The sequence below is a fragment of the Acanthaster planci genome, linkage group LG01 (genome assembly GCF_054643075.1).
Source record: "Acanthaster planci isolate LZ-2023a linkage group LG01, COTS_SCS, whole genome shotgun sequence".
NCBI lineage: Eukaryota > Metazoa > Echinodermata > Asteroidea > Valvatida > Acanthasteridae > Acanthaster > Acanthaster planci.
Genome location: NC_141777.1, coordinates 13,487,298 through 13,515,288, shown reverse-complemented (window position 1 = coordinate 13,515,288; position 27,991 = coordinate 13,487,298). Strand labels below are relative to the sequence as shown.

General features: G+C 43.6%; 1 protein-coding gene across 1 annotated transcript; it reads right to left on the bottom strand.

The window, feature by feature from the left end:
- Nucleotides 1–408: 408 nt before the first annotated feature.
- LOC110979446 (D-beta-hydroxybutyrate dehydrogenase, mitochondrial-like) lies at nucleotides 409–21,980 on the bottom strand. The gene is made up of 4 exons (XM_022235240.2): nucleotides 21,272–21,980; nucleotides 7,820–7,972; nucleotides 5,960–6,124; nucleotides 409–4,704 (listed from the first exon to the last, which is right to left on the bottom strand). Exons 1-4 carry the CDS (start codon nucleotides 21,657–21,659, stop codon nucleotides 4,253–4,255), a joined length of 1,158 nt encoding a protein of 385 aa, XP_022090932.1. The 5' UTR covers nucleotides 21,660–21,980; the 3' UTR covers nucleotides 409–4,252.
- Between the last annotated feature and the right edge of the window lie 6,011 nt (nucleotides 21,981–27,991).

Below are 27,991 nucleotides of genomic sequence, written 5' to 3'. Positions count from 1 at the left end.
TTTGTCGGACGAAGAGCACTTGAGAAACGGCACACAAACGCACACTTAACGGTGAAAATAATTCTTCGCGCAAGGTTTGGTAAAGGGCGCCGCCTATATACGGGCGTTTCGCAGTAGTGCACCTCCCAGAGTATGCAACGCGTTAGCCAATCACAATGCGCGAAATTTGTCGACCCAAAGCGCGTTTGGAAAGGGTCGACAAATTTCGCGCGTTGAGATGGGCCAAAGCGTCGCAAACTCTTGGAGGCGCACTATTGTGAATCGCCCGTATTGCTCAAACAACACAGGTGAGCGCGGCCCCTCGATTGTCTTCGTGAATTTGAGAAAATGATTTGAGATCAGGAATTTCTTTCTTACCTGACTTCCAACAGCAGACTTAAATAAGGACAGATACAAATCTTGCAAAAATGATGGACCGTGTATTTATTACAAACACCAATAAGAAGTTACACAAAAAGATGCAAAGCGGAACTCGATAGTTTTGGCAAAAATACTTTCACAATGTCTGTCTAGAATGTACGGAGTTTGAAAGTTTTGAACTACAAAAATGGATACAGAAGTTCAAACGCAGTGAAACCCGTTAAGATCAACAACCATAAATGCTTTATGAAACAAACAAGCCATCAATAGGGTATTTAAAAAAGTGTTCCCTACAATTCTCACTCCTGTTATGGCAATCGCTTCAAACATTAAATAAAAGCGGTTGAGCTACATTTCAAGAGAAAGCAAAACTATATTTTTCACGTGGTGCGAAAACTCCATCTCACTCCGTGTGCAAACGTATCAGACCAAAACAGTGGTTATTTTAGTGGTTTCCTCGTAGGGCACAATCAACAAGCCACCTTTCTAAAAGTGGCTGTGGGAAAACAGGCAAGCAAATGAAGAAACAACAACAAATAAAAGAAGAATCCGTGCAGAGGGGAAAAACGCATATTAATCAAAATGTACTGATCTGAAAATATGGAGGGCCTGGAAGAATCTTTCTCAAATGCAAAATGAAATGTAATGATTTAACTGTACAATAACGGATCATTCCAAATTACGAATACCTACTGAGAACAAAATCGCCATGAGTCTATAACAAAGGAGCTGCAGGTTTTTCGAAAAGGAAGGCGCGGTTCTTTGAAGTGCGATAAAGATGCCTGCATGACTGGGAACCAGGCAGGGTTACCTCTCTATTGAACAACATAATTTATTACAGCAACCAGAACAGAACAATAGCCTATGCGCTCAGAACATATTAGAAAAACGCTTCGCAAGCAATGGCGCAACAAGGGCTACATGTCCAGGGATGGGCCCCTGAGGGGTGCACGTATTTTTTCAAGGGGGCACCACAAGGAAACACGCTGCAGCTGCATTTCAACGGAGATTATTCATAGATTTCAAGGGGGGGCACGGGTATCCACTTGGGGGCACATCCCCCCGGCCTCCCCCGTACATATAGTTACGCCACTACTCACAAAATAATGGTCAGGTGGTGTACTAACTTTGACAGTGGTACAACACAAGAAGAAATGCTCACAATATTGTCATTCTCACTAATGAATTACTTCACATTTTCATACTCATTTGTAATTCGCTATCATGAAATTTTGTACAACTGTTACGCATCTTCCCATGTCTGCGACGATTCTTAACAATCAATATTTCAAGAGTATGAAAAGACGCACAAAAAGCTAAAAGCAAATACGAGATTTACATCGACAATAAGATATGTATAGCCTTATGTTACAACAGTAAGATCGAGGTATTCCTGTACTAGAAGCACTTTTATCTCGCTTTTTTATTTTAACAAGTGGATCTGTCGGCCTATGCTTTTTTGTTCCTAAAATACGCTGCGGTGTAAAGAAATCTACTCTGCAATAATAAACAGCGCCCTCTGCCTATGAAACAAAAAGCGTTCACAAATTGATGGTAATGGAACATGGGGGTTTCACCTAATTGTGCAGTACATTGATTGAACTACACGCTGGTGGCCCGCGTTTAAATCTTGAGAACATTTAATTTTGGGTTCACCAGCGACGGCGTACTAACCATCTCCGCTCGTGCTAAACGCACTTGGGCCTACTGTTGACTGGTTTCGAGCAACTTTGCATGGGGCACGGGACGAGGAATTTCTAGCGTGCTTGGCAATCGTGGCGTCTCCGTTTTCCTTGTAAAAAGCTCCGTCATTAAAAACGGTTAAGAGATCGTACTTCTCAGCCGTAATTCGCCCGTAAGCACAAGTATCATAGCAATGTTTCTCCTATCGCGTTTAATTAAACAGATCCACTGTAATGTCCTCACTATAACGATGAACATAGATCAGGATCGACTTTTCAACACCTGTTAAAGACTAACGGTACTTTATTATAGCCATGGGTGAAACGAGCATCTTCGTTTCGTCTTCGTTCCAGTCTTCGGTATCCGAATCTTTCCTTGCATTCTGTTATCCTCAGTCGACAGCAAAGGTATTCAGGCACTCAAGGGAAATATGTGGAGAAACCAATCCATTTCGAGAAGGGTTTAGGCTAAGGAATGGTGTGATTTTTATAAAGTTAGTTTTTTTTATCTAGAAGGACATACATGTAGTTCTTTACAATCTGTCCAAGTCTACATGTTGGAAATGAGAGTAAGGTGGGCAAATTTGGGAGGGGACAACTCAGACATCGTGAATATATCTGTGAAAGGACGGTGCCTGAACAACGGGGGGAAACTCGATTTGCTTCACAGATTGGTGTCTAAAACGACAGGATTTTCACCTATTCAGTAGAATCTGCGATATTTCCATTCTGACAAACTTTCTTGTCAGAAAGACAAATAAGGACCTCCGTCATTTTGGAAAACAATAAGTCTTGTCAGCGTGACAAGTCTGTCACTTTGACTTTCAGGCTTTGACATTCTGTCGAACCTTTTGGATTCTTCCTTTTTCTCTGTTACTCGTCAAAATGCATGGTTAAATATAACCTTCTAATACCTTCACTGCAAACGAACATCTGCAAAGACGTTCCCACCATGGGAACTGAGAGGGGGGAACTGACCTGCCCGTCGGCACGTCCTGGTTCCCTACAGGCCGCCAGGCCTAATTAGGCTGGAAGTGTTATTGTGGAAATAATCAATCAAGAAGTTCACCTGAGAGGCTTCCGTGTTGGTTTTAGTTTCGGCAACTTGAAAGTTCAGTCGGGGGATGAACGGCATGAGTAAATCCACGGCTCATCCGGATAACGGGGCACGATCATTATCATAATAGGATGCAGTCGAAAACGTGCTATCCCAAAATAAATGAAAAGGTATAAGCACGTGAAACACAATAGATTTTTAATTAAACACTGATCCTGCCACAGGATAGTTGGGATCCCGTGCAATAACGCCAAAAGCTACAGGTCCCCGGATCATGTGCAATAACGAAGTCAAAAAGGGGTCACATTATTGGGGAGCTATGGATGCAGTCCTCACGTATTTATCTACCCTGTCAAATTCAATTTCAATTGTACGTTAAATATGAAGGTCATCCACTGCCGAATGACCTTTCAGAATACTTTGCTCGACTCAACTTGAGCTTATAAATCATGAACCTTAAGGTCAAAAGTTGCGGCCGATCAATTAAACTTTTAATGCCATTCAGACCTCCCTACAAAGTTTACGAAATCAAATCCCTTTTTAGGTTTAAGATTACTCCAGTGTAAGTGAGGGTCTCCGTCAAATATTCAGCGCCTTTCCTAAGAACTTCAGGTAGGTTTTGAGGTGTGAAAAAGTCGCATGGTTTGAATCGCCAGTGTACGGTTTATATACACTGAATGTTAAAAATAATCTACGAAATTGTATGTACAAACATATCCACACACCTTGCCTTTTATAAACGCGACTCAAGCTTGCAAGTTAAAACTTAAAGATAAAACTATATATATATTTCATAGGCCTATACATAATAACTGCATGACAGTTTCAAATATTTTTTAGCGTTAACGAGGTAATTGGAATCGTGATGTTTATCTGGTACAAAAACCACAGGATATGCAAATTAATGCCTCCTGTAAAACAGAGCTGTAAAATTACATTGTTACCCAAGTACAACACTGCCCTATGTGGCTACAACCATCTAATATAAGTACTTCCATTGTAAACTGTTTGAATGAGGGCAGCCATCTTGGATTTCATTACGGCACTGCCTATGACAAATGTAGTCTGAATCACATGATTCCTTTGTTCGTCAATCAACAGTACCACATTTGTTACCCTGGTTACAAAGGTGGTGGCTGCAACGTGGGCGACTCTACAGCTCCACGTTTCCGTTGGAGGCGGCGCTCCCATTGACAGTGATGACGTTGTCGTTTTCATCAGGCGTCACGGAGGGCGGCAGAGGCGACGCCAGTGGTGTCTGGGGCTCCTTCTGGACCCGGGGCAGGCTGGACCTACCGGACATAAAACTGAAGAAGAGGTCCACCCAGGAGGTGGGCAGCATGAACAGCAAGAGAAGGAAGTACTGCACCGCGAAAGGCGCGGCGACGTATCTCTCCCGGGGCTGGGGCATCGTCATGGCGTCCTCAACGGCTGTCAGGACGGGCTGCAGGTCGGACGAGCCCTGGCCAGACCAGGAGCACATGGACCTCATGACGTAGTCGAAGTACTCCGTGCCGTATTCCTCCTTCAGTGAGTCGGACATGGTGCTCCACACTCCTTGCAAGATCTTCTCGATGTTCTCCTTCGTGAAAAAATTGCTTGCTCCTGTTAAAAAATGTTTTATATAGGTTTATGATCGGTTTGTGATCCAAGTGCAGTATATAATAACGATAAGCGCAGAATGCTTGTATTTTGATCGAGGGAAAAATATGATTCATTTTGCACGGTGGACAACCTGGGGGCGTAAAACTGACTCAGCTCAATCGACTAGGTTCTCACCAACCTTTTGTATAAATAAGGATGGGTCGAACAAGAAGAAAACTGCTGGAATGAGTATTTGAAACTGCCGCGGCATAGCTAGAAACAACAATTTGGCCAGTCTAAGAAAAACCACGCGTACATCGCCACGAAATAGAACTTTTTCACAGGGAAGCCATTCTTGATTCCCATAATGTGTGAAATGGGGTGGTAGTGGTACCAGAGTAGACTGGGTTCCATGCCTTGCTTTCATTTTTTAAAAATACGGCTTAAAACATTTTTATAAAATCAATTACAAATAAATAAATGTCATTGATTTATAATAAACTTTATTTATTGTTTTCATTTTTATTTTCAGTTTCCAAAAACAGAAAAAGTTAACCTCGCTTTCAGTTCAATATTACCGAGTTGTGACTAAAACCAATTCTTGGAGTTTCGGGATTAAATCTTTAAAAATAATACCCTATTGTATTCTCTTCAGCAAAAACAAAAGGGGCAATCCCTGTCAGACTTCAGGTAACGATATCGTCCTACTTTTACATTGTGCGGGGGTGCATAAATTTTTCCCCCCCTAAAGTATTTTTTCTCACCTAACCAACTGTTCCTTTTCCATTTGGTTTAATAAAGTTTAATTGGATCTTCCTGTCCCCCTTTCCGCCCCCTCCTAATCGGCATAGGCCAGAGGAACCCCTTTTAAGAACCTTTCCGAAATTAGGCTTCTTTCAGACGGGCAAACCCCTCCCCATCAGAACATCATCCCGCACCCTACCCCAAGTGCACCCTATTGAGACGAAAATTATTTTTCAGCCCCGGCCAGCGAACTTTCTAGAGCCTGCTGTGCACCCCATAATCGAAATTTGTTTCCACTACCCGGCCTACTCACTGCGGTATTCCTAACCCCTTTGTGGGGTCACTGGGACCCCCCCGAACCTGTGCCTAGAATTTTGAGCAGACAAAGATCGGTTCTCGTTTCTTTTATTCAAGTACTGTGTGTAACAAAACACACTGAGTTCCCCCTTCAACCAAAGGAATCTGAAATGATTCCCTCTCCCTCCTTGCAAAGTGGATTCTGGTCAAGCCAAGAAGTCCCCCGCGTTCTCACCGGCGAAGTTGGCGGGCTCCACCAGCACCACTTTCACGTCCCATTTGTACATCTCGTGGCGGAGCGAGTCCGACATGGCCTCCACGGCGTACTTGGTGAGGCAGTAGGGCGAGCTGCACGGGAAGCTCATCCGGCCACTGATGCTGCTCATGTTGACGATGCGACCTGTGGATACAATCGGCCAGGTATAAGGTGTAAATGCATTTCAGCGAGTTGCCACTAGGCTTGTTTTTATCGGGGGGGGGGGGAGGCGAGCTCAGAGTTAAGAAATCGTTACCCCAATAGAGGAAGGGGGCCTTAGTTATAGACAGATACTTTGGGCAACAGATACTTCTGATACAAAAAAGTTATAAGCCTGCTTGCCAACTGATCGATTTCTTTTATTTTTCCCCAGATCATCGGACGTCTCGGCCGCATGTGACTTTAACTGTGTAGGGTGAAGATTATGGCAGTGGGCCAGTCCAAATAGTTTGACTATCCATAACGAAACACATATGAAAAGAGAGATTCTAGTTTTGATCCTCGAAACCGTTGCAGTGTCCGTAGGTTAATGCCTGTCCCCCTTTTCCACTTGTAACTGAAAATGTGCCGAACTGACCCTGACTCAATGGGGTATGTGTGAAAAATTCCATTCATATAAAGACTGGAGATCAAGGATTGTGAGGGTTAAGGTTTAACTTCTGTTTGGGGATGCTTAAAGTTTGCGGCTGCCCGACACTACAAGAACAGCAACCGCATTTCAGTCATCCGTTTGGATTTAGTTTGTGTTAGCTTGGCAAAATGGCGCAAACATCTGTGGCAGGTTCTTATCAAGCCTGCAATGTGGAGTCATCTCCCCCACCCGAAAACACTGACCGATAAAAAAAAGAGAACCAAACCACTCTACACCTGTACCCAGGAGACCCTGTTGTCCTCGTTTGTCTCTGACTGATGACCGAATTAGAGCCCCGTGTGACCCCCTCCTCAGCTAACCCCCTTACACCTGTTGAATCTAGCCCCTTCCTGTAATCCCCTATACCGAAGTGGGCCTAATTGAGAACCTCTTCCGGGGCAGGATTTATCGCTTCACAGTTCCATCTAAACTTAGAAGCAGGTACTTATCACATCACGAGCCGTTCCTTTGTGCCCCGTTTCTGTTCGCAGCTGCCAAGGTAAAATATGTGATTAACCCCAGACTTCTGTGTAATAAAACCCAACCTTACATTCAACCCGTAAAACTCTATAAACGTACGTTCCTTTAAGTGCGCAAGAATTTCAAGAAATAGCATGGTTTCAAAATAATTCATACCCCCAAAAGAGGAGGGTCATTTCGATGTGACCGTATATCTCTGCAGCTTTCAAACACTTGCGAATACGTTGATGCTCTGAAGTTTAACATTTGTTACACTGACGGTGTAATAATATACAACTTAATCCAGAAAAGTTAACAAAATCTATACGAATATGTTGGCTGTACAGGACGTTCCTGATGCCTTCAAGCGTCACTTACCAAGATCTATTAGTAAAATATAATTAATAATGACACACTGAAAGACTCTTTAAATTTGATGGCACCATCTTTGATAAAGCAAAATGGTTAGCCAAAGTGAAAAAGGTAACAATTTCATAAGTGAATGCTAACTGGAATACCGAAACTGTGTTGTTACAGCTGTACGAGGAACAGAATATATATGCTACCTGCAATATGCTTTAGGATTATGAATATGTTTGGGAATTCTTGGAAAAAAAATGGAACAAAATTTTGAGGAGCCTTCTTTTAATCAAGAACTAGCCTCAGTCATTACGTCTTTCTCCCGGGCTGCCGCTCTTCTCCGAAATGACCGGAGATTTTCGACCGCACTGCTCCAGTTAGCGACTCACCTTTGCTGCGGCGGATGAGGGGCAGGAAAGCCTGGATGACCCTAATGCTGCCCCAGAGGTTCACCTCCGTCACAGACTTAAACTGGTCCAGGCTTATCCACTCCAACTCCCCAAGCCCGTTCACAGCTGCGTTGTTGACCACTCCCCACAAACCTGCCAGAACAATCGAAGACATACACAGTACAGGTGAACACAGTGAGGTAGACCAACTAAGACTACCTTTTGTCTTCTAGCTTGATGACTCAAGATGCTACAAGTGGCCAGAAACAGCCTACATATTATTGCAATGTGAAGAAAATACTTCCACAAATTGTACCGAATTGAACAAAGGTTACTGAACCACCACTCTGCTTATATACCCCTTCTGTCCAGAGAAAAAAATATTTAAAAAATTTAATACTTTGACCCAAACTTTGACTTAAAGTCCTCTCCAGATGTTTGTACCATTAAAGCTAAAAATTAATGACTGTAAAAATAAAACTGACACAGCATTGCCGAAAAAGGAGGGACTGACATTAAGGAGGGAAATGCGTAGTTACGGTGATCGTAATCGCGTACGGTACACATAGGTACATACCATGAATATTCTGCACACATGATATACTAGGAGGGGGAGCCACTGTTTCGATCTAATGCCCTTTAATAGCTTCTGGTCTTACACAAAGAAGGAGGATGGGCGGGGAATTCCATCACAAAATTGTCGTCCACTCGCCCCACTGGAAAATTTGGCAAATCATAAAATATAATAGATTCAACAAGAAAAGGAAAAATAATGATACATGATACGTTTTTTGTTCTTCCTCGCCATCGTGATATCCAGTCCCTCGTGGTTAGAATCTTGACTATATATCCCGCTGGAAACAAGAGGTTGTATTTAAGATGTTTGGTATAACTACCACTTGAACAGTGTTTTAGCCGAAAGAAAAGTGTTTACGTGAGACACGACTGAAATAAAGAGCGAACAAAAGTAACAAATAAGCAAAATCTAGACATACAAGAGCATGAAAAGATTATGGTGGCAAGACACTCCATGGCTTTCCGTCATGAAGGTCAATGAGAAAGCTTTTGACCAGCTCAATATACCAGTCTTTTCGAAAGTGACAACGTGAAGACTGGTAAAAAAATAGATTTTAGTGCAGGTGGTCCTCAGCTTGGTATAGAGTAGGGTCGGAGCTGGGAACATGCCCTGAAGACTGCCATTGGTCGGAGAAGTTTGCTTCCCAAGAAAGAAAACAAATAACAAAGGACAAAACCCAAGAAATGGTTTCTTTGTGTCTCTGCTTCTCTCTTTTTCCCTCACAAAGTTTGACGATTGTGTCCAAATCCAGCACAATGGAGGGGAGCCGTACAGTTGCCGGTGGTATAAATAGATCTCTCTCCCCCTACGTCGTAGTTGTATTTTGCCAACTGGAGGATGGCCAAACTGTGGCTGACTGCCAGTACGTGACGGAAATAAGAGAATAATTCGCTAAGTGCAGTCAGCTATCAAAATACCAAGCAACAAATAATACTACTGACCACTAAGTGAAACTACGACTCATTAAGTAATAGGGGAAATGCACAGTTTGAGGCTAAACTTGACAAGAACTATAGGATGATATATCTGCAAACTTTGGCAACTCATACCTAGTAGGTAATAGGAAATAGCTATGTAATATATGAGAGTGCTGACGTAATGTAGGATGGGGGTAACGACCACGATTTATGTACAACAAAACGAATGAAAAATATATCTTTCCTGACTGCATGTTAAACTTCAATTAACCAATGCCGACAACTGCGTCTTTGGTTGTGAAAAGGCCCTGTGTCTGTTTTCAGCATTCCATCAGTGTGTCTGAGACGACCGTTTTTGTGAGGCCGTTTCATTGATGAGCGAAAAGGTCCAATGCATGCTATTTTAACGCAGTCCTTGGAAATGCTATTTGAAACAGTCCTTGAAACCAAATTTAATGAACCATGTAATCTTATTGTCAAATCTTGCCCTCTCCTATTACATTATTAGCAAACCCATGCTGGCCTCAAACCCCAATCTTACAGCTACTTCGGCAGACAAGGTTGACAAGATTGTGATTATTTTGCTGTCGTAATATGTTCTTGTTTTGGGGATTCGTCGCCTAATAAGTACCCAGATTCGAGTCAGCCAATGAGCAACCCCTTTCTCACAAGTGCTTTCTCGGAGCAAATTCTGGGGTTCACGATCTGAGAGGAAAAATCCCTAAACTGAAACAATGCCTCCTCAGAATGATTTCACAACAGCGCCCTCAGTTGCCCGGAAAAGCACGAAACATGTTGAACGTTTTGGAATGCACTTTTCAAAACGGCACACAAACCATGCAAGATGGGATGTCAAATGGTTTTCAAACATTTGAGAGTAAAACGTTGCACTAAATAAATATCGAAAAAGTTCTCCACATGGGCCCTTTACGACAGTCTTCTTGCAAAGAAGTGTCTTTCCGTCTCCTTTCATTACCACTTCCCCAATAAGCCTACTTTGTTGAAATACTGTACATATCGATTTTAGTTTACTTAATAATTCCCTGCCGCGAGATTTTTACCAGAAATTCTGCTTGTGAAAACCAGTCTGCCAGATGTTAAGCCATTAATTGCAAACTATATTTTAGCAATCCAACTGGTTGTTCTTTACTTTTGGATTCTGAACGTTAATGAAACGTAACGTATATCGGATTTTTAAAAGACCACGTGCTCAAAACATTGACGATTTCCTCACCTTTTTGCTAGACCTGACTTGAAATCTAACCGCTACAGAGAATACGCACACCGCTCGTTTTCAAGTTGAAGTTTACTTGAAACCAAATGCAGCAAGACATATTACATTTTGCAGGAGGTATTGTAATATTTCCTCCACAGTGTGACCTCGCAAACTTCCTGCTTGCAGACAGCTGTTTTGCTAGCTTGGCGTAAAAATGTGAAGACTGTTTGCAAAATAATGGCCACACGGATTTGGATTATTACTTGCGATAATGTACGCTATCAGTCACAGTCAGGCTTATCTAAGGTCCCTAGGTATGGCTGAAGAAGCTAAGCAAAGCCAGATTAGACTCCAACCATTCCAAAGTCCATGCAATCACGATTTGCTTTTTTCAATACGCTATTTTCTTTCAACAAAAATAAATACTTCAAAGTCCTGAACGGCTGTAACAAGTGGGGCTTGGAAAAGCACCAGCTCCCGGCAAGACGGTCGCTGACAGCCCGGTCGTTCAACCCGCTCCGCAATACCCATACTTCGCGTATTATGCGCGGGGAACATTTTTTTTTTCGCTCGCTCTCTCTCTCTCGCTGGTATGGTCCGTAGCGTTCCCATTGTGCTCGCGTCATGTACGACAACAAACGGAGGGGCGGTACCCCCTGAATCCCGGGCCGTCAAGGTCCACTCCAAACTTGACACTGGCAACCCGCCGGAGATATGAGGGGGCTCATGTGACGGGTTATGGATACCCTCGCTCTCTCTTTGTGAAAGGTGTTACAGGCCCCCGGGCTTCGACGGGAGCTGAACGTCCTTGTTCTGCTAGGCGGTGACGGTGCAGGTGTGCCGGGCCTTGGTTGATATCTTTGGGTTCAGAACCAGTCAGCCGTTTTTCAAGGAAGACCGGTGCAATGGCCTCAAAAACTTCCCCAAAAATTAGACATTCAATTTTTTTTTTAAATGGGGTGTGACTTGTAATTACAAACTGCAAACAGCAACAAAGTTTCCCTACAGGTAAGAAGATTATATCATACATAAATTGGGAATACAAACAGATACTGAACTACATGGTGAGCCAATGACAGGCATTCTAGAAGCAACACTGTGAATGTTTTAAACAAATATCAACGATCTTATTGCGGAGAGAGTTTTCTTTCAAATCGTATAGACAGCCAAGGCGATATCATTAATCGTAATCCTTGATTAGATGTTTATCTTTACACTAGGGAGTATAATTTGATTAGTTTGTTTACCCTTGAGGTGTTTCCATGTCAGCACGATATCAGAGAAAAACTGAATTGACAGCACGTCTCCAGAAATTGTAACTCTACAATAGGAAGGAACCGACAAACACAAATTCCGCTGACATTTCACCATAACGAAGTCACCTGATTTAAGTGTTTTCATAACATTGCAATGTTTGTTCATTATGAGTCAATCCTGCCAAATCTTCACAACAAATGCCACCTTATAACTCAGTGTACAACGAACATCTCAATTGTCCCAAGTTTGGTTCCCCTGTCGTAAGCAGCCTCGCCCATTTGCATGTCACATTACGTAATGCAATAATTTATTACCAGTACCATTGCACGGCGTAACTGGTCTTAACGGCAAGTGGGTACATGTAGTTGGATCGACTGAACTTTGTTGGGTAATCACTCATAATAAAGTCAGTTTTCAATCTCCATAAGGTTAATACCGCAAGTTAAACTTGTTTACAAACAAGGACTCCCCGAAAGCTCAGAATCTCGCTGTGATTGATTAACAAAGTTGTAATGGCGCAGGTACCACTTCATCAGATTCATGCATGCATGCATCAAGCGATCGTACACTCGTGTTGGCGTGGTTAATTAATTTGCCTGACACAATCACTCCAGTGGAAACAAGCACACCTGTATCCAAAAAAACCTTATTTTGATGCCATTGCTTCATTGTAACTTATGAAAAGTTGAACTGATGCTTCCATCCCCTGACATTAACTAAGTATACAAAGCAGGTAACTTCATTTGAGATGGTAGACGGTGCGTGACTGGACGTGCGCCATACTGGGGCCATCCTTACTGTCATACATTCAAGCGAGGCGCCATAGGTTCAGATTTAGTGTCGTGCATACACAGCAGCTAGTATGAATGCACACGACCCTTCCCCTTTACTGTGACAGTTTGACTTCACAAAAGTTCCAGATTTTAACCGTATAGGACTAATTCACGGGTATATACAGACAACGATAATTAATTTTGAAGGCGACAAAAGTTCACAAGGCTGCAAGTTTCATATTGCACCGGCTTAGGTTGAGATCACCTGCCGTATATCTGCAATCAAGAGCGTAACGACAGGTTTGCTCTCCCGTCGCCAAATACGTTTGTCCGATTTATCAGGTAAAATAAAGCTATGCTGAGATATTCGTCATGTGTATGCAATGTTAGCTATTACTCATGCAAGATATTAGTCATGTATAACTTGTTAATAACATAAACTACTTTCTGTACAAACCAGGACAAAAGTTCGGCAAGTCTCGATTCTGGTTGGACAGATTGCGTAAAAAAAGTTCTACATGGAAGAGCTGGGGATAAAAGAGTGGTAGAAAAAGGAGTGGAAAGGAATGACACGCCAACCTTTCTGCAAGACTGCATATTCAAAACGGTTCAGCAACTGCGCACCATTGACGATGTCTAAACAATCATGGGGCGCTTGCGACCCGAAACCGCTGTCCGCTCGGGTAGTGGAACCTATTTTGGATATTTCAGCAGCGCATTATTCCCAAAGGAAATCTCAACAAACTTCAGGTACGAAGACTTTATCATTTTGGAGGGTTCAACTGCAGGCAACCGCGTTGCAATGAGGCGGCATGGTGCGCAATCTTTCGTTATTACTCACAGTCGAACATTTTACATAATGTCCACGTGCTTTTTGTCTGGTTCACAAAAAGCATTATTATGCAGGATGTGCTGAGTCGCGCAACCCTGCAGCACCGGTTGGGTATTGACACTGAAATCAAAGAAAAACCAGGGTAGTATTTTATTCAGACTGGGAGGTACCAAAAGTCGAAGGTTTCAACTTGGCCAAATGATTCAGTCCCGCCCACTCTATAGAGTTTATTGACATGATGGGCTTCGGGTAAATGAAACGTTTTTGCTTATTTTGGCCACCTTTTTGGCCATTTGTTTGAAGCATGCATTTTTAAGAGATTTCTCATACCCCAATCTAGCAACGTTTGCTTCACTTTTTGATACGACCTTTCAAAATGTCTATCAGGCATACTGCGGTTCAAGTCGTTTACCACGAGAAATATTGCTTGCCATGGACCCGTTCATGTAGAGAAAAAGTACCTTTTAACAGGAAACCTACTGATTTCTGCAGATTTAATTCGTACAATGTAGGTACCAATTCAGGCTCTTTGCCTGTCACGCACCGTTTCGCAAAATGGTTTAATTATTCCACTGGTGCGACGTGCCCATGTGTTTTACATGAACACTAATCTCGTAATAATTTGTGTCTAAGTTTTTCAGATTTCTTAAGATTTTCAGTATAGGCCTATATACAATCCTTTCAGACTTAGCCAAATTTGACGCTACTAGGCCTAATTGATTGGCGCGGTTTTACAGGAATTAGGTTCGCGGAATTGTCAATTTGCAGAAGAATCCCAACTCGAAATTAATAAGAGTGAAATTACGGTTATATTAGCGAGGTATATTGGTAAACTAAACTTTTTCTGAGCTAAATGCATAGCTTTTTTGTAGGATTATGTCTGTGACCGTATCACAAAACGGCGCAGTCACGCCCACTTGTATAGGAGTAATGCCGTTCACATTAAACACTCGTCCTCCTGAAAACGCACGATGAAGATATCTTTAGGCGGTGGTGAGAATTCACTGCCGAGTCGGTCAAAGCCTGCCTGTCGGCAATTTTCAGTCAGCCGGACGCGTTGAGTTAACCGTGATGTAAGTGCGCAGTCATGGACCACGCCATTGGCCTGAAATCGTCTTCACCAGCCCCCATCGATTTCTGGAGCCCCTGTTGGGCCCACAATCAGGGTACTCTGCACAAGTTTCCATGGCCCTGTGTCTCAACACGTGCCAGTTCAACACCTTAAAACTGCCGCGAGCGGGCAATCGATAAACTGCTCGGGTGAAAGGGTACCGACCGGCTGACCCCCCCCTCCCCTTGGCTCTGATTTATACGGGTGCTTGTAGATTTGTCGGCAATTAGGCCAGGCGCGGGTTCGCGCCGATCAACACGCTGCCGACCCTACTGATTAGTAAATATCATGACAAGTGAATCTGGTAATGGTGGTGACTGTAGCTCGCCAATAATTTCTCCTATCTTTCGCAGGCATAAGTCTCTATGTCATCACCTCCATTGACTATCAATATATTTCTGTCAGTATAACATAACGTGACCTATTACGTGAAAGCATGCCTCCCTGTGGTCAAATTAAACGGTTATAAATCTATCACGCCTGTGCGTGAGTATAATTCCATCAAGGCGTTTGTCCTGTTGTAAATACGTCAGGTTGCAGCCACGTAAGCTCGCTACTCAGGACAACACTGGCGGGCTCATTCAAGGTCGGCATCTCAGGCCCGACATGTATTTTGTCGAAAGCCTGATCGTTCTTTGTTCGGTTTTATTCAGTTTTACATCTTACAGGTTATTTCATCGCCTTAACCCTCCAGCGGAACATCAATGCAGTCCGACTAAAAGGGTAAGCAAGGATTTCAGACTTGCAACCAAGAATGGAGGAGAGCACAGTTCAGCAGGTGTGGAGTTAAAACAAGACAGGGAGATACAGCACAAAAGCAAAAGAGAGAGTTGATCAAAGCTGGTAAGAAAGAACTAGAAGTGGGCTAATAAGAGAATAAAAACAAAGAATAAACTTTACTTATAAGTCGACCAATGCGGCCATATTAAATTGAAAGCGAGGTTAACGCTTCATCTGGGAACCTGAGTAAAATTGAAAGTAATAAAATGACATTTTATAATACTCCGATCATTTATTCCAAATTTGTGATTGAACACACGCAAGTGGTTTAAGCCAGACTTTGAAGGACTGTTGAAAAGGAGACTTATGCACGTCACTCAAAAAATAGTCTGGTACCATCCCATTTGCTAGTTGACAATCAGGGAACAAGATCGAAAATGGCTTCCCTGTATGTGAACAAGGGTCTCTTTGCTCAAGCAGAACAAACAGAACAAGTATAAAATCAATCTGCAAGTTTTGAGTAGCAGAAGATAAATTCAAACACGAAGGGCAGCTATAAGTGGAGAGTCAACATCCACCATATGGTGAATGGAGAGCGAAGCGCACGCAGCCTGGGTAAACTTCAGATCATAGAATGCGCAGGGTATAACGCTGGGCAAAACTCACAGCAGGTAGCAGGACGAAACGCAAGGCACAACACAGCCTACAGTGGACAGAACTTGGGGCACAATGCAGGACAAATTATAGTTCAAGAGTTCTAATACCCGGTATTGACAGATAACGAGCAAAAAACAAGAAAGGAAAGGCAAAAACAGAAAACAAGATCAGAAAGCTGTCTGAGCAGTGACACAGCCAAAAGAAGAGTGCAGAGAAAAGAATGGGCGTAAACCAGAATGAGAGAAAGTCAGGGAAGGGTAGGTTAATTATAAATCAAATAGGCCATCTTTCTTTTTTAATATCTTTTTCAAACCTTTTTTCTATGTCTATAATATCACAACAAGGGCTTACTCTCCACAACTACGGTGCCAGTTCTGTGTGCCGCCAAATGTTTAGATACAGAGAAATCAAACTACCATCGACAGAGCTATAGCTTGATCAGTTTTCCCCTATGTGTAGAAACACGATCAAGACAGGTGATTCAGCAGCACCCATCCTGTAGCCGCTTCACAGGGAGCGCAGTGACTGAACATCATTGGTCAAGCCTTCAGATGCCATTCACCCCCTGCCTCCACTTAGCCGTGTCACTCAGCCCTGTATACATGTAGTTTGCAATAATCGTATCATGACCGTCGTGGATTCGGTAAATATTGTAATAGGGCCTGTTTAACCCATATAATTCACTCGCACGCCCGCTGCCGTATAATTAAAATAATACACTCGGGCTGTAATCCGAAAGGGGGTAAGTGAATCAGATACCGGTGTCGGTTTCGTAAAAAGCGAAAAAACCTTCGCGAGGGCCGCAGGGGGATCGGCAGGATCGAAGCCAACCAGCCGTTGGGCTGCGCCCCGATGAATGGAGAGGAAAAAAAGCACAAGCGGGGAAGGGGAGTGCTCCACCTGAGCTTGAGATGATGATATGGCAAACGATCGAGAGCGTCTTTGCCAGCGCGTGAAACGCGTAGTGCGGCGATACAGCGAGGGGGGGGGGGACAGTGGCCGAGCCGAACGGGGGAATGCATGCTCGGAGGGGGCAGAGGGAGCCCCGGCGATGGGACGGGCTTTTTGTGGATGGCGCGGAGAAACCTCTTGAAATTCCTCGCCCCCATTGATTGATCCGGCCTAAGCAGGCCGTTGAACCTGGCCTGCGGAGGTGACTCGGGAGGAAAAAGGGAGTCAATACATGGGCCGGGGGGTCACGGGGGAATGACCGGCCATCCAAGGTAAGAGAAAGGTAAAGGAAGCAAGCTTAGTTCATTTTCTTGCCTTTCTTCATTCGTCCATTTTTCCTTTCAGCATTCTTTACATTAACGAAACCACATTGTGGCAGGTAAACAAGCCGGTACGTTAGTGAGCTTACACAATTTAACCAAGTATCAGTTGCTCATCCAAATACTTGCATGGCTGTTTTAAACTACCTCTTAAATCAACGGGGTTTTCTAATGCCGTACCTTGAATCAACAAATGTTGCTGACCCAACTGATAACACCATGTAAAGTAATAAACAAAAATAGAACTTGTCTGATAACTCCGTACGAAAATAATTTTTCGAATGACTTAATAAAAATCAACGTCAGAAGCTGGGCTTACGATATAGCCTATATTCACAATGCATGCCACACTGAGATCTTTAATTGACTGGAAGTGACTTGAAGCGTTTTCATCTTCCCAGCCGCGTGAAATGACTAACAGTCCCCAAGGAAACCAGCGATACCACGAACAGCCTCTCGTTTCGGTCAGAAATATTGTCTTCTTGGAATATGCAAGCTTTGCATTCGAGTCATCCGATCGTATCAATTAGTGCACTGTACTTGAAAAAGCAGGAGCCCATTTGAAAAACGAACTATTAGCATCAAGCTACAACGTCGTCGGTAGACCTACCCAAAGACCTAAAAGAGAAAAGACAAAAATCTTAAAGATACAAAAATTGATCAATTCACCGTCCCATCTTTCCTCTGCTGTTCGAATTGCCATCCTGTGGAAAATTTACGCGTAGGATTTTAAGTTCTACATCGGTTCGCGACGAATGGTATTCGAGTGACCAACGAGAGAGGGCGCGCTGTACGATGCCGACGGACGTCAAGATGATTCAAGTTTTCAACATTTTTCAAGTTGCTAATTCATGAATGGGAAGGGCAGCGCTTTAATGGCAGATTTAGAATGTTATATTCAATCAAACGGTACAAACGCGCGTATAAATCGAATAAACCAACAAACTTATCATGTCTTATTTCTGCAGCAGCCTTATTACTATTCCACTTACTATGCGGAACACCAAAATACGGCATCGTTCTTAAGAATCTGGTAACAATTCAGAGCTGCATAATAGGCCTATTCCGGCTCGCACCATTAATGGCCACGTTGACAAAATGAGATCAAGCTCTTTTATCAAATATGTAAGCAGTTTGATAGTTTTGATCAAAAGAGTTACGAAATATTTACGACAGTGAAGGGGCCTGCTTTATAAAGAAAGAACTCATATCGAGGGAAAAGAGGAGGACCGCTCTTCTGTTTAATATTATTGTAAATATCGGCTGAAATAGAGTGACTATATTTGAATCATTCGGTATTTTTGTTCGTTGCATGATAAAAATGCAAGAGGGGTAACAACAACTGTCGAGCTCAGGCAAAGCCATTACACAAGTTAAAAAATATACAAGAACGAAGTGCGCCAAAACCCCCCAGAAATACAGCTAATCACAAAAATCACTGATAGCCTATACTAAGGGCAACGACCGCTTGGCCATCGACACGAAATTTTACTCGCTCAGCCAAGGTGAGCCCGATTCACCTATTGTGATTAACAATGTTTGAGTTATATCTCATTGTGTTTCTATCTGAAGTTTTTGGATAGGGTTTCATGCACACGGTTGACCATGGTTTGAAACCGAATCTAATTAATGGCGCTGTTAGGGACGGTCAGTGAGCTCTAGTGAATTTCTCTTGACCTTGTGGATGTGGTTTTATGCTTCAGATTATACCCAAAAAATGTACCGGAAAGGTTATTCAAGCAGATTTGGAGAACATCTGGTGTTCATTCAGGTTGATTCACAATGTACATGCATTTCAGCTGATATGCCTTTTTTACCAAATAGGGCCTATATTACATTCTCGGCCATTTCTCAAAAATAAATTTTAAAGATCTGAATAGAAGTCCTGTGCAAAGGTCACTTATTGCTAAAAACAGTAAAAAGAAAATGCGATGCTTCTCAGTCCAGGAGTTTCTTCTTTTCCCAAATCCTTTATTTGTAATTGGTAATGCCATCAAATATCTTCAAAGAGGAGGGTGGGGCAGAGAGATTCTTATTTCGAATGCGATGACAGATTTTTTTTCCTTACCATATGCAGAAGGTCGAAGAGTCATTGTGCGGTTTGTTTACATCGCTTCCAGCCTAAATGACACTGGGAAAGACGGCTGGAAACGGGCCCGTCGCCAAGGAGGGGGGGGGGAACTCCCCGGCGGGAAGTTCTCCCCTCTCCATCAGTACAAAGCATAAGCATAAAAATATACTTTGTTCCTGTGATGTGCCCCCCAGCTGATACTGTGCCCTCTTTAATGCCTGAAGCTGGCGATGGGGCTAGCTTGAAGGCATATGCCAAGTTGGTCGTGAGTGTGGCATTTCTTAATATGTCTGGTCTTAAGGTGGTATGGAGAAAAGTCGTTTGGCCACGAGAAACTCTTAAATAGTTAAGGAAAAAGATACTAAAGCCAAAATTGATCGGCTCTTGTGGAGCGTTCCAAGTGCACAGAGCCCTGTGATCGCTGGGACACCTTTGCTAGGGCCATTAATTCTCCGCATGAGAGAGGAAGTAGGGATTAACGTATATTTGTCTGATAAAAATACAAGTTTTTACACTTTCGTTTGAAATAACTGACAGGTGCTTGGGACTCATGCCCGTGAGTCAACAGAGCAGCAGACTCGTAAATCACAAAGAAAATGATGGCAGAGTCGAGTCCCTGCATTAGCATATTACATCGTTGTAAATCAACTTGAAATACCGCCTGCACTCTTCCAAGAATGTTAAACACATCTCGTATTTCATTGGTGATCAGGAGGATAAAAACTTGCAGCTATTTCTGTGAGATGCACAATTTAAGCTTGTTTATCAAATGCGCCAATTTTAGACCGACTTTTTAGAAATAACTTAGAATTCTTTTAAACAAAAGCTCGGATTTGGAACCATGCCAAATATACAGGCCTATTTCTATGCTGTAGCGGGTGCCTACGAGAATCAGCTTCAGGAATGGCATTTACTTGGAAGAAACGAACGATGTTATTTGCAGAAATACTTCATTTTTGAAGTTCAATTCACACTTTTAAAAAAAATGAAAGAGACAATTGCCCAACTCCACCATTTTGGCCTGGAGAGTTAATTGATTTCCTTTGCAACTCCTTCATAAATATTCAGTTTTTCTTTTAACCTCAAAAAGGTTTTGTTGGAGTTGGGCCCTTCTTTTAATTAGGTATTCAATTGCAGAAGCTGATTTACACGTTTCGGGACGTCTCTCAGACGACTGGTTTTAGTCGGTCAAAAGGTTACAAAAACATCGTGCAATCTCTTCGTGAAATCCAGTAAGGGAACAGGTGGTACGGTTTTAATTTTAATTTACATATATACATTGGGAAAAGGCTCAAAATCCCATTATCTCCAATGGGCCTCAGTATGGCTTATCTCGACATACATGACTGAACTAAAATCGAACAACGACGTGTGATGGAAATTGTAGGCCACGGTTTGCTACAGTTGCCAGGTTTATTCTCGTGAAAGAAGACTATACATACAAAACAGATGCTCACGGAAATTTCCTATGTAAATGAGTACGGAATTCCAGCAATTAAAGCATTGTGTTTAAGACTGTAGTAACAACAATCTTTTTGCTTTAAAGTTTTCAAAACAAATCACTGAAAGGGTCAATACGATTAAACAATACAGAACATACTAATACTATGAAAATCCGTGACAAAAAAGGAATCCATCTCTAACAAGATCCCAAATTTTAAGGCAATATTACAGAATACAAAAACTAATCAGGTAAATTTTGGGTAAGAACATAGAATATCGCTATTAAGGTTAATGATCGAAGGAAGGTAGATATAGCAGTGGTCTCGGGTTATACTTTCAAATAGCGAGTGCAAAGTGTAAAACGTCTTTCGAACCCGAGACAACAAGTGCAGACTGTGGGGGTTCGAGTGAAATTGGCTACTTTACGAATCCAGGAAGATGAATACTTTGCCACTTACATTACAAGACGCAAACATACCTCCAGGCCTCTGCCCAGACTGTGGATTGTGCATTGCTTCCAAAATATCTCAGTGGCTCAGCTTTGATCATCCTGGAATCGCTCTCTACTTTTCAATTAAAGACAGGAAGAAAAATTGCACATGCGTACTTTCGTTGTTGTCCCGGATGATCTTGTGCACCTGGGCTGCTGCTGACGACACCTGATCCGTGTCCGTCACGTCCATCTGCAGCACAAGGAGCCGGTCGGAGCACCGCCCACGCAACTCCGCCGCCCCCTCCCCGTCCGCGTACAGGCAACCGGCGAATACTCGGAAGCCCAGCTTGTCCAGGTACCGGGCCAGAGCGTTACCGATGCCGGTGTCGCAACCGGTCACCAGCACGGCCTTGCCGGCCGATCCCAGGCGCTTCTCGGGGGGACCGAACCAGGTGAACAAGAGGAGGCCCACCGCCGGCACGGCCGCTATGAGCCTGACCCCTAGCGAGCACGGCAGCACGTACACGACGAACAGGAAGACGATTAAAGCCGGGCCCTTCATACTTGCAACTACTACAGGTGTGCAAAGTCGGACTAAGTGACGCGTGGTCCACTGCAACAGGACTGACTGTTTGACAGATGCCGGTAACTCTTTATATATAGACCTCCTGGTTGTGTACAGGTGGGCAGTACACTCCGTACCTCATATCCTGAGGTCAAGCGAGGACACGGTGCTACGATTGGGCAGACCGCCGCGACGATCATTATACAAACGCCCCTCAGAGGCGCACAACAAAAAAGTCACAGCCTTTTCAATCGAAGCGCATCTATCGATATAATTTTTTCCCCCAAAAAGGGATGAAGAGTTGAAATGAGGACAAACTATTGAGGGGAGGGGGAAAACCCAGTTGGGTTATGACAGAGAGAAGAAAAACCGGCACAGAAAGCAAAAGGAAAATGTGTCAAGCTTTTGTTGCTCTTTTTTTGGTTCTCGTCGACGTGTGAGTGACACTGCGGTCGGCAAAAGGGCCTGCCGTATTGTTTGAGGCAGTCACGCACGCGCGCTCCATTAACGGCATTGTGCCGATCACCGTGGGAGGGAGCATGGAACTGGCCATGACAAAAATGCTTTTAATAGGGTCAGAGACAAAAAAACCCAGGTTGGCTGGGATACCGAGGAGGTTAGAACTCCCCGTGATGGCATTGGAACTGGCTTTGACCTCTTACAGGGAGGGTTGGTCGACCTCTCAGACACTAACCCCCTAGCCGACTGACGTCAGACGGACAAGAGCACCCCTGGGAATTACAGGCATCCAGAGTTGAGATAATCCATCCCAGGGCCCATTAATTTGATTAATCCTATCACTTTGCCTATATACATACGCTCAGAAATGGGCTGGCAGGCGTGCGCCGGTGTTTACCGGTATCCATACATGTACATCCCGGCAGATAAAAACAGGGTACGACACCCGAGTTCACTGGTAATTATTAACAGGTATAGAGTCTGTAACGTGTTTTCGCCTGTAATAAAAACAGTCGACCGTAACCATGCATGGTGTGTCGATAGCAAGACTGACAATGTTTATAAAAACATGGGCCAGATCAGAATGAGAAAAGGCTGGTTTGTGTGGGAAATTCAAAACGGCCGCTCGACGGGAAAATGGACCAATATTGAGTAGAGCAGATTGGATGCATCAAGGTTGAATACTTGTCCCCTGAACTGCTGTCTTGAAAGTTCCTATGTCGTGAACGATTCTCGGAGAGTTGCATGCTAAGAGTGATGTCATCTTGAATGATCTTCCAGATTATCGTAGTTATCGCGATTCACGTTGTTTGTCCTTGTCCTTGTGTGTACATCAACTTATCGAAGGCGTAGATTCAAGGCATGGTAATGAAATTTTCTTTTCTTTCTTTTCTTTTTTTTTGGGGGGGGGAGGTTAAAAAAAGATGATCGTAGATAAGATTGTGTTTAATTTGATCGAATATGGCTGGAAGTACATGTAACACGTAGAAACACGGGAGTCACTGGTCATAGGCTGTATCCGCCTTGAGCAGAGAGCAGCAGCCCCTCATCGGTTGAACAGAGCCAGGTTGGTCGGGAGTTGGACAATCCCCATCCCTAGTATTATTTAGGGAGGGACCGGTAGCTAGCTGCGCATGCGGTAACGTGTGCGATTAGCCCTGCTAATTTTGAAAAGTTTTTGTCACGCCAATGGCTATGCTGTAGTAAGAAACACATTTCAGTATGAACGCAGGAAAAAGAAAAAAATCCTTGCTAAGCCTCTGTTGATCACACTGTGCTAATGTTTTTTCAATGATTAACATCAATAAACGATTTTGAGGTAATTTTTTTTTCAAATCAGTGGCTATTGTATTAAATTATAGATAACTAAACAATTTATGGTGAAGTTATTTTCGGGTAACGAAGAAGAAAAAGCAAAATATGCTATCGGCTCCTGCTTAATTTGTGCACTGAGCATGTAGGCATCGTTTCCTCATTTACATACACCCGGCAGAAGTTTGCCGGATTCATTACCCGCTACCGGTCCCTACGTTCGAAGGACGTCTGCAGGACGTCTGGAGACTATGCATTGGACAGGAACCAGCCTAGTCGGTAGTGTTCATTTTGCTGGTAGCGATGCGACTGTACCGCGTGCATTTCATGATCGTTCGTGAACCAGTGAAGTGCGTTTCCGACAGACCAAAGGAGCTTCCGTTGCTTGGAATATTGCGCCCTCTCTCGGTCCAGCTCGGTGCGCATACATTTCCGTAGACTTATGAACTGCACGCGAACCGAAGCTGAGTAAGGTAACTGAGACGGGACCCTGTGGTCAGAAAGCAGGTGGAGGTAGATGTGAGCTAACACTAAGGTCGCATTAAACGATTTTCAGTCGCGTGATTTTTGACGGTAAGCGTTCAATTAAAGGCGCCTTTCCATATGTACGTTTTCTGGGTGCGTTGCGTACACGATACGTTCACGCGTTTCACTCTCGTGGACACAAATATCGACTTAATTAACATAACACACATGTGCGTTGCGTCAGCCGTCAAAATCGCCCCGGGAGCGATTTTGACGGATACGCAGCGCTTGGCGTAAGTGCGGACGTGCAAATGGAAAGGCGCCTTTATATACATGTGGGCGGAAACGCGTGCACCTCTGAAGTCTCTCAACATTTTTGCATGCGTACATGAAATACGGGCGTTGCACAATAACAGTTTGCAACGCCTTGGCCAATCTCAATGCGCGAAATCTGTCGACCCAATGCGCCCTTGGAAAGTGGTCGACAGATTTTGGGCATTGTGATTGGCCAATGCGTTGCAAAGTCTTGGAGGCGCACTGTTGTGAATCGCCCGTATTGCCGGTGGAAACACCAAGCACCTCCACAGACATGACCCGCTTCCTGAAATGCCTTAATTTTGCCAGTCATGTTACGTCAAGAGGCAATCCTCAGTACACAAATTACTTTTACCCGTGCGCAATTAGCCGCATTTTAGCCCCCTTTATAATTTTACTGGCATTCTTTTCAGCCAGCATTCCTGGCTTCTTTCGTTTCCCTCTCTTTTCTATATTTTCTTTCTTAACAACAAATCCGAGGATGGGGATATATCCCCTACTCCCCACGATAGACCCCCTGCTTGTCGTTATTGGCGTTTCGTTTCTGATAGAAGCATTCCTTCTCCACAATAGCCCAATTTCGAACCTTTAAAGCACCAGCATTCCAATCGGTGATGTCATAAATCCCACATAACCATTGCTGTAGCGATGGTTACATTCGTCATCACTAACGACCATGGCCTACCTTTTCTTTGTCTCACGTGAAGTTGTAAAGTAGAACGGAAGCCCATCTTTGATCGGTGTATCGTGCCCTATATTCACTATTGACGAAAAAAAAATTATTTGAACATACATTTTAAATATTTAGACTTATCTTCAATCGGGGCTTTACCCTTAGAATAATATTTACAACAGTTTGGCCGGTTCAGGGTACATTGCCGTGGACTAGAGCCCCATAAATAATGTAACTGTTCCGTAATCTACGTGACCCGTTTTGTAGTCCGTGCAGTCACCCGTTCTTTCGAAGTATGTCATGTCAGGAGAACAGATCAACACATCGAGTGTTCATGTTGACTTAAACTGTGCAGCATCTTCATGCAGGTCGTTGCCTTTTTCGTAGGAGTTCGAAATCAGACCATGGAACACAAAAGTGCAAGGGGGGCACTGGCTTAGCAGCAGCAGGGACGCATGCGATATCCCAGAGTTCATTGAACGGTATTTTTTTTTGTTTAATCGCTGTAGCCCGGTTACAGGCGCAGTATGTAAACTTCGAAGGCTACTTTCTTCATAATGTGAGTTCGGTTTGATTTATGAGTTGGAAGCGTGATTGCCCGACACGCCACCGCCCATTCAAACCCCAACCGGCTTGACACTAACCCTGGTTCGAGGCTCGTAACTGCATTTGCATTACCTTTTCACTGCTTTAGGGGATAGCTTTTTTGAAATCAGCCTGCACATGACAAGTGTTCATTAAACTTTGATCGTTTTCGGACCTTCAAAAAAGTTAAAGAATTTAGAATGCAGTAATTATTATGGGCCCCCAGCTGGACCAAGAGAGGGCGCAATTTTCTTAGCAACGGAGGCTCCTTTTGTAGTGAAAACGCATCGTTGGTTCACGAACAACTACTAAACGCAAACGTTGCAACCCGCTCCGAGCATGAACAAAAGAGGGCGTGTTTTGAAATGAAATCGACAATCCTTTGGTATGCATTTACCGCATAGGCGCGCAAGTTTATGCACGTTTACGCGGAGCACGCTGAGTACGCGCAACGGAGTTTAGTCGTATATTTCTTGAGTGCACGCCCAACGCGTGCAAGAACCCGTTTGGAAAACTTATTAGTACCATCTGTCTTTATTTTGCCGGTGAGGGTGCACTTCAGCTCAGGGTGGTACATAGCATCGATATCGCTGCTGACAAAATTTACACTCCTGACCAGCATGGCTCTTTTCAACTGATGGTTGCGTTGAGATAAATTGACAGCACATGGACATCAGCACATCAAACACAGCACATAGACATCAGCTACACCGAGATTGAGGTAAACGATGATAGGCCTACCACCAGAAATGCCGAAACGCGAGTGAATGGCCTTTCTATCTTGTTCATTAACAAGGCTTTACAGCATGTACATGTACATTTTAAAGCTTTCTACGGTGAACGTAGCACGTTAGGTAAAGAGGTTTGCGGTAGTACTACGCAAGGATATCTAAAGTTTCTTGAGTGGTTCTGAAAAGAACCGGAGGGTACGCAACGTTTTGGACAGTCCGTAGTGAGTAAAACCAGCAAGAAAAACCAATACATATACCTTTCCTAGCTAATATGGCACTGTCTACAGGCCTCCACCACCTTTCTCGAGACGGCCCGGCCAAAATAAATTCCGTTAAAAGCAAAATGACCAAGTTGACCGGGACAGAATGCTGTTGGACCACTCTTCAAATATTAAGCGCAGACAGGTGTAGATTAAGCAGGTTTTTTAAGTGGATATGGGAAGTCCTTGAGCTGTGCATTGGTATAGTTTATCGTTTCCACAGAATGTGCCTTTTTTTATTCGTCTCGTGAAAGATGGGGCCTTGTCAAGCTTGCAAGGTAATGCCTTTGCAAGAAACACGCAGGGGGTGCAATAACCGCGGGTTGCTAGGTAGGGGGCCATGGCTGCTTCAACAAGTCCTTCGTCTCGTCAAACTCTAACGTCAAATCGCCGTTTATGTAATCAATTTTCTGATCATGAGCCCCAATATGATTCATGGGTGGGCTGTTCTAGCTGACAAACAAACAAACAAACGAATGACCCCTTGAGAGTGACGAGCGAACCGTGCATGCATGCCGTGCGATGGGGGATTGGAAGGGACAGGTCAAGAGCAGGGACGTGCATTTTGTGTGCTTCCACGTTAATATTCAAGGTGGTTCGTTCCATTCTACATAAAACGGCACGGGGCAGTCATGCAGCGCCCTTTTTAAAAAACTTTTTTAATCTGACGTAGACCTAAATTGTACATGGCACGTAAGCAGCAGACTCAACAACCCTTGTCATTCAAAGTCCCATACAACCCACTGAAAAGTGAAATAGTGCAAAGTGCAGCCGACTCTGCTGAATGGTTTTGTATAGAATCTTACATCGCAGTGCTCTGTCTGGCTAAATATAGCTTAGTGATTTTGGGGGCGTAGGGATAAAGTCCGCCCCAACATGTTTGGTGCAAGGAGCACCAGGGCAATGCTCCACGATCATTTTGTTCTTAGCATTGTACACTTTTATGGACAGCATAAGTTCTAGCTTTCCCAAGAAAGAAAGGAAACCGTCCCAAATTAGCTTTGCATGGTCCCAAAATGTCTCGACGAACGTCGTTTACCGACGTCAAAGGTAGCAATCAGAACAATGATATGGAAGGCTAAGATGCGCACCCATAGACACCAGATCAATGATAGGGACGACGAGGAAGGTCCGTAACCCCACATTGACCGGGATCGAGGTACCATGCCTCCGTCACACTGGACGTCAACAGATCTCATGTTTGTTCGTAATACATGTATTCGCCAGGGAACTGACCGTTTTCATTTTATCCCCACATTTCAAGTTTCCTACTATAAGCCGTTTGCACGCTGTAGATACCACTACCCTGAGTAGAGAAATTTCATTTGTGTTACTGCCTGCGTAATACCAGAACCAAGCACAATTCTGTGTGACTTTCACGGGGCAAAATTGGCGGGAAAATCAAGGTTGTCTTAATTTCGCACGCATTTTGTCCGGGCGGAAAACTGAGATTGAGGTGAACTTTTCAATTTACTTAGAGGGGGTAATCCGTACAATCTTAATCACTTTTGCGTACAGAAAATGAATGAA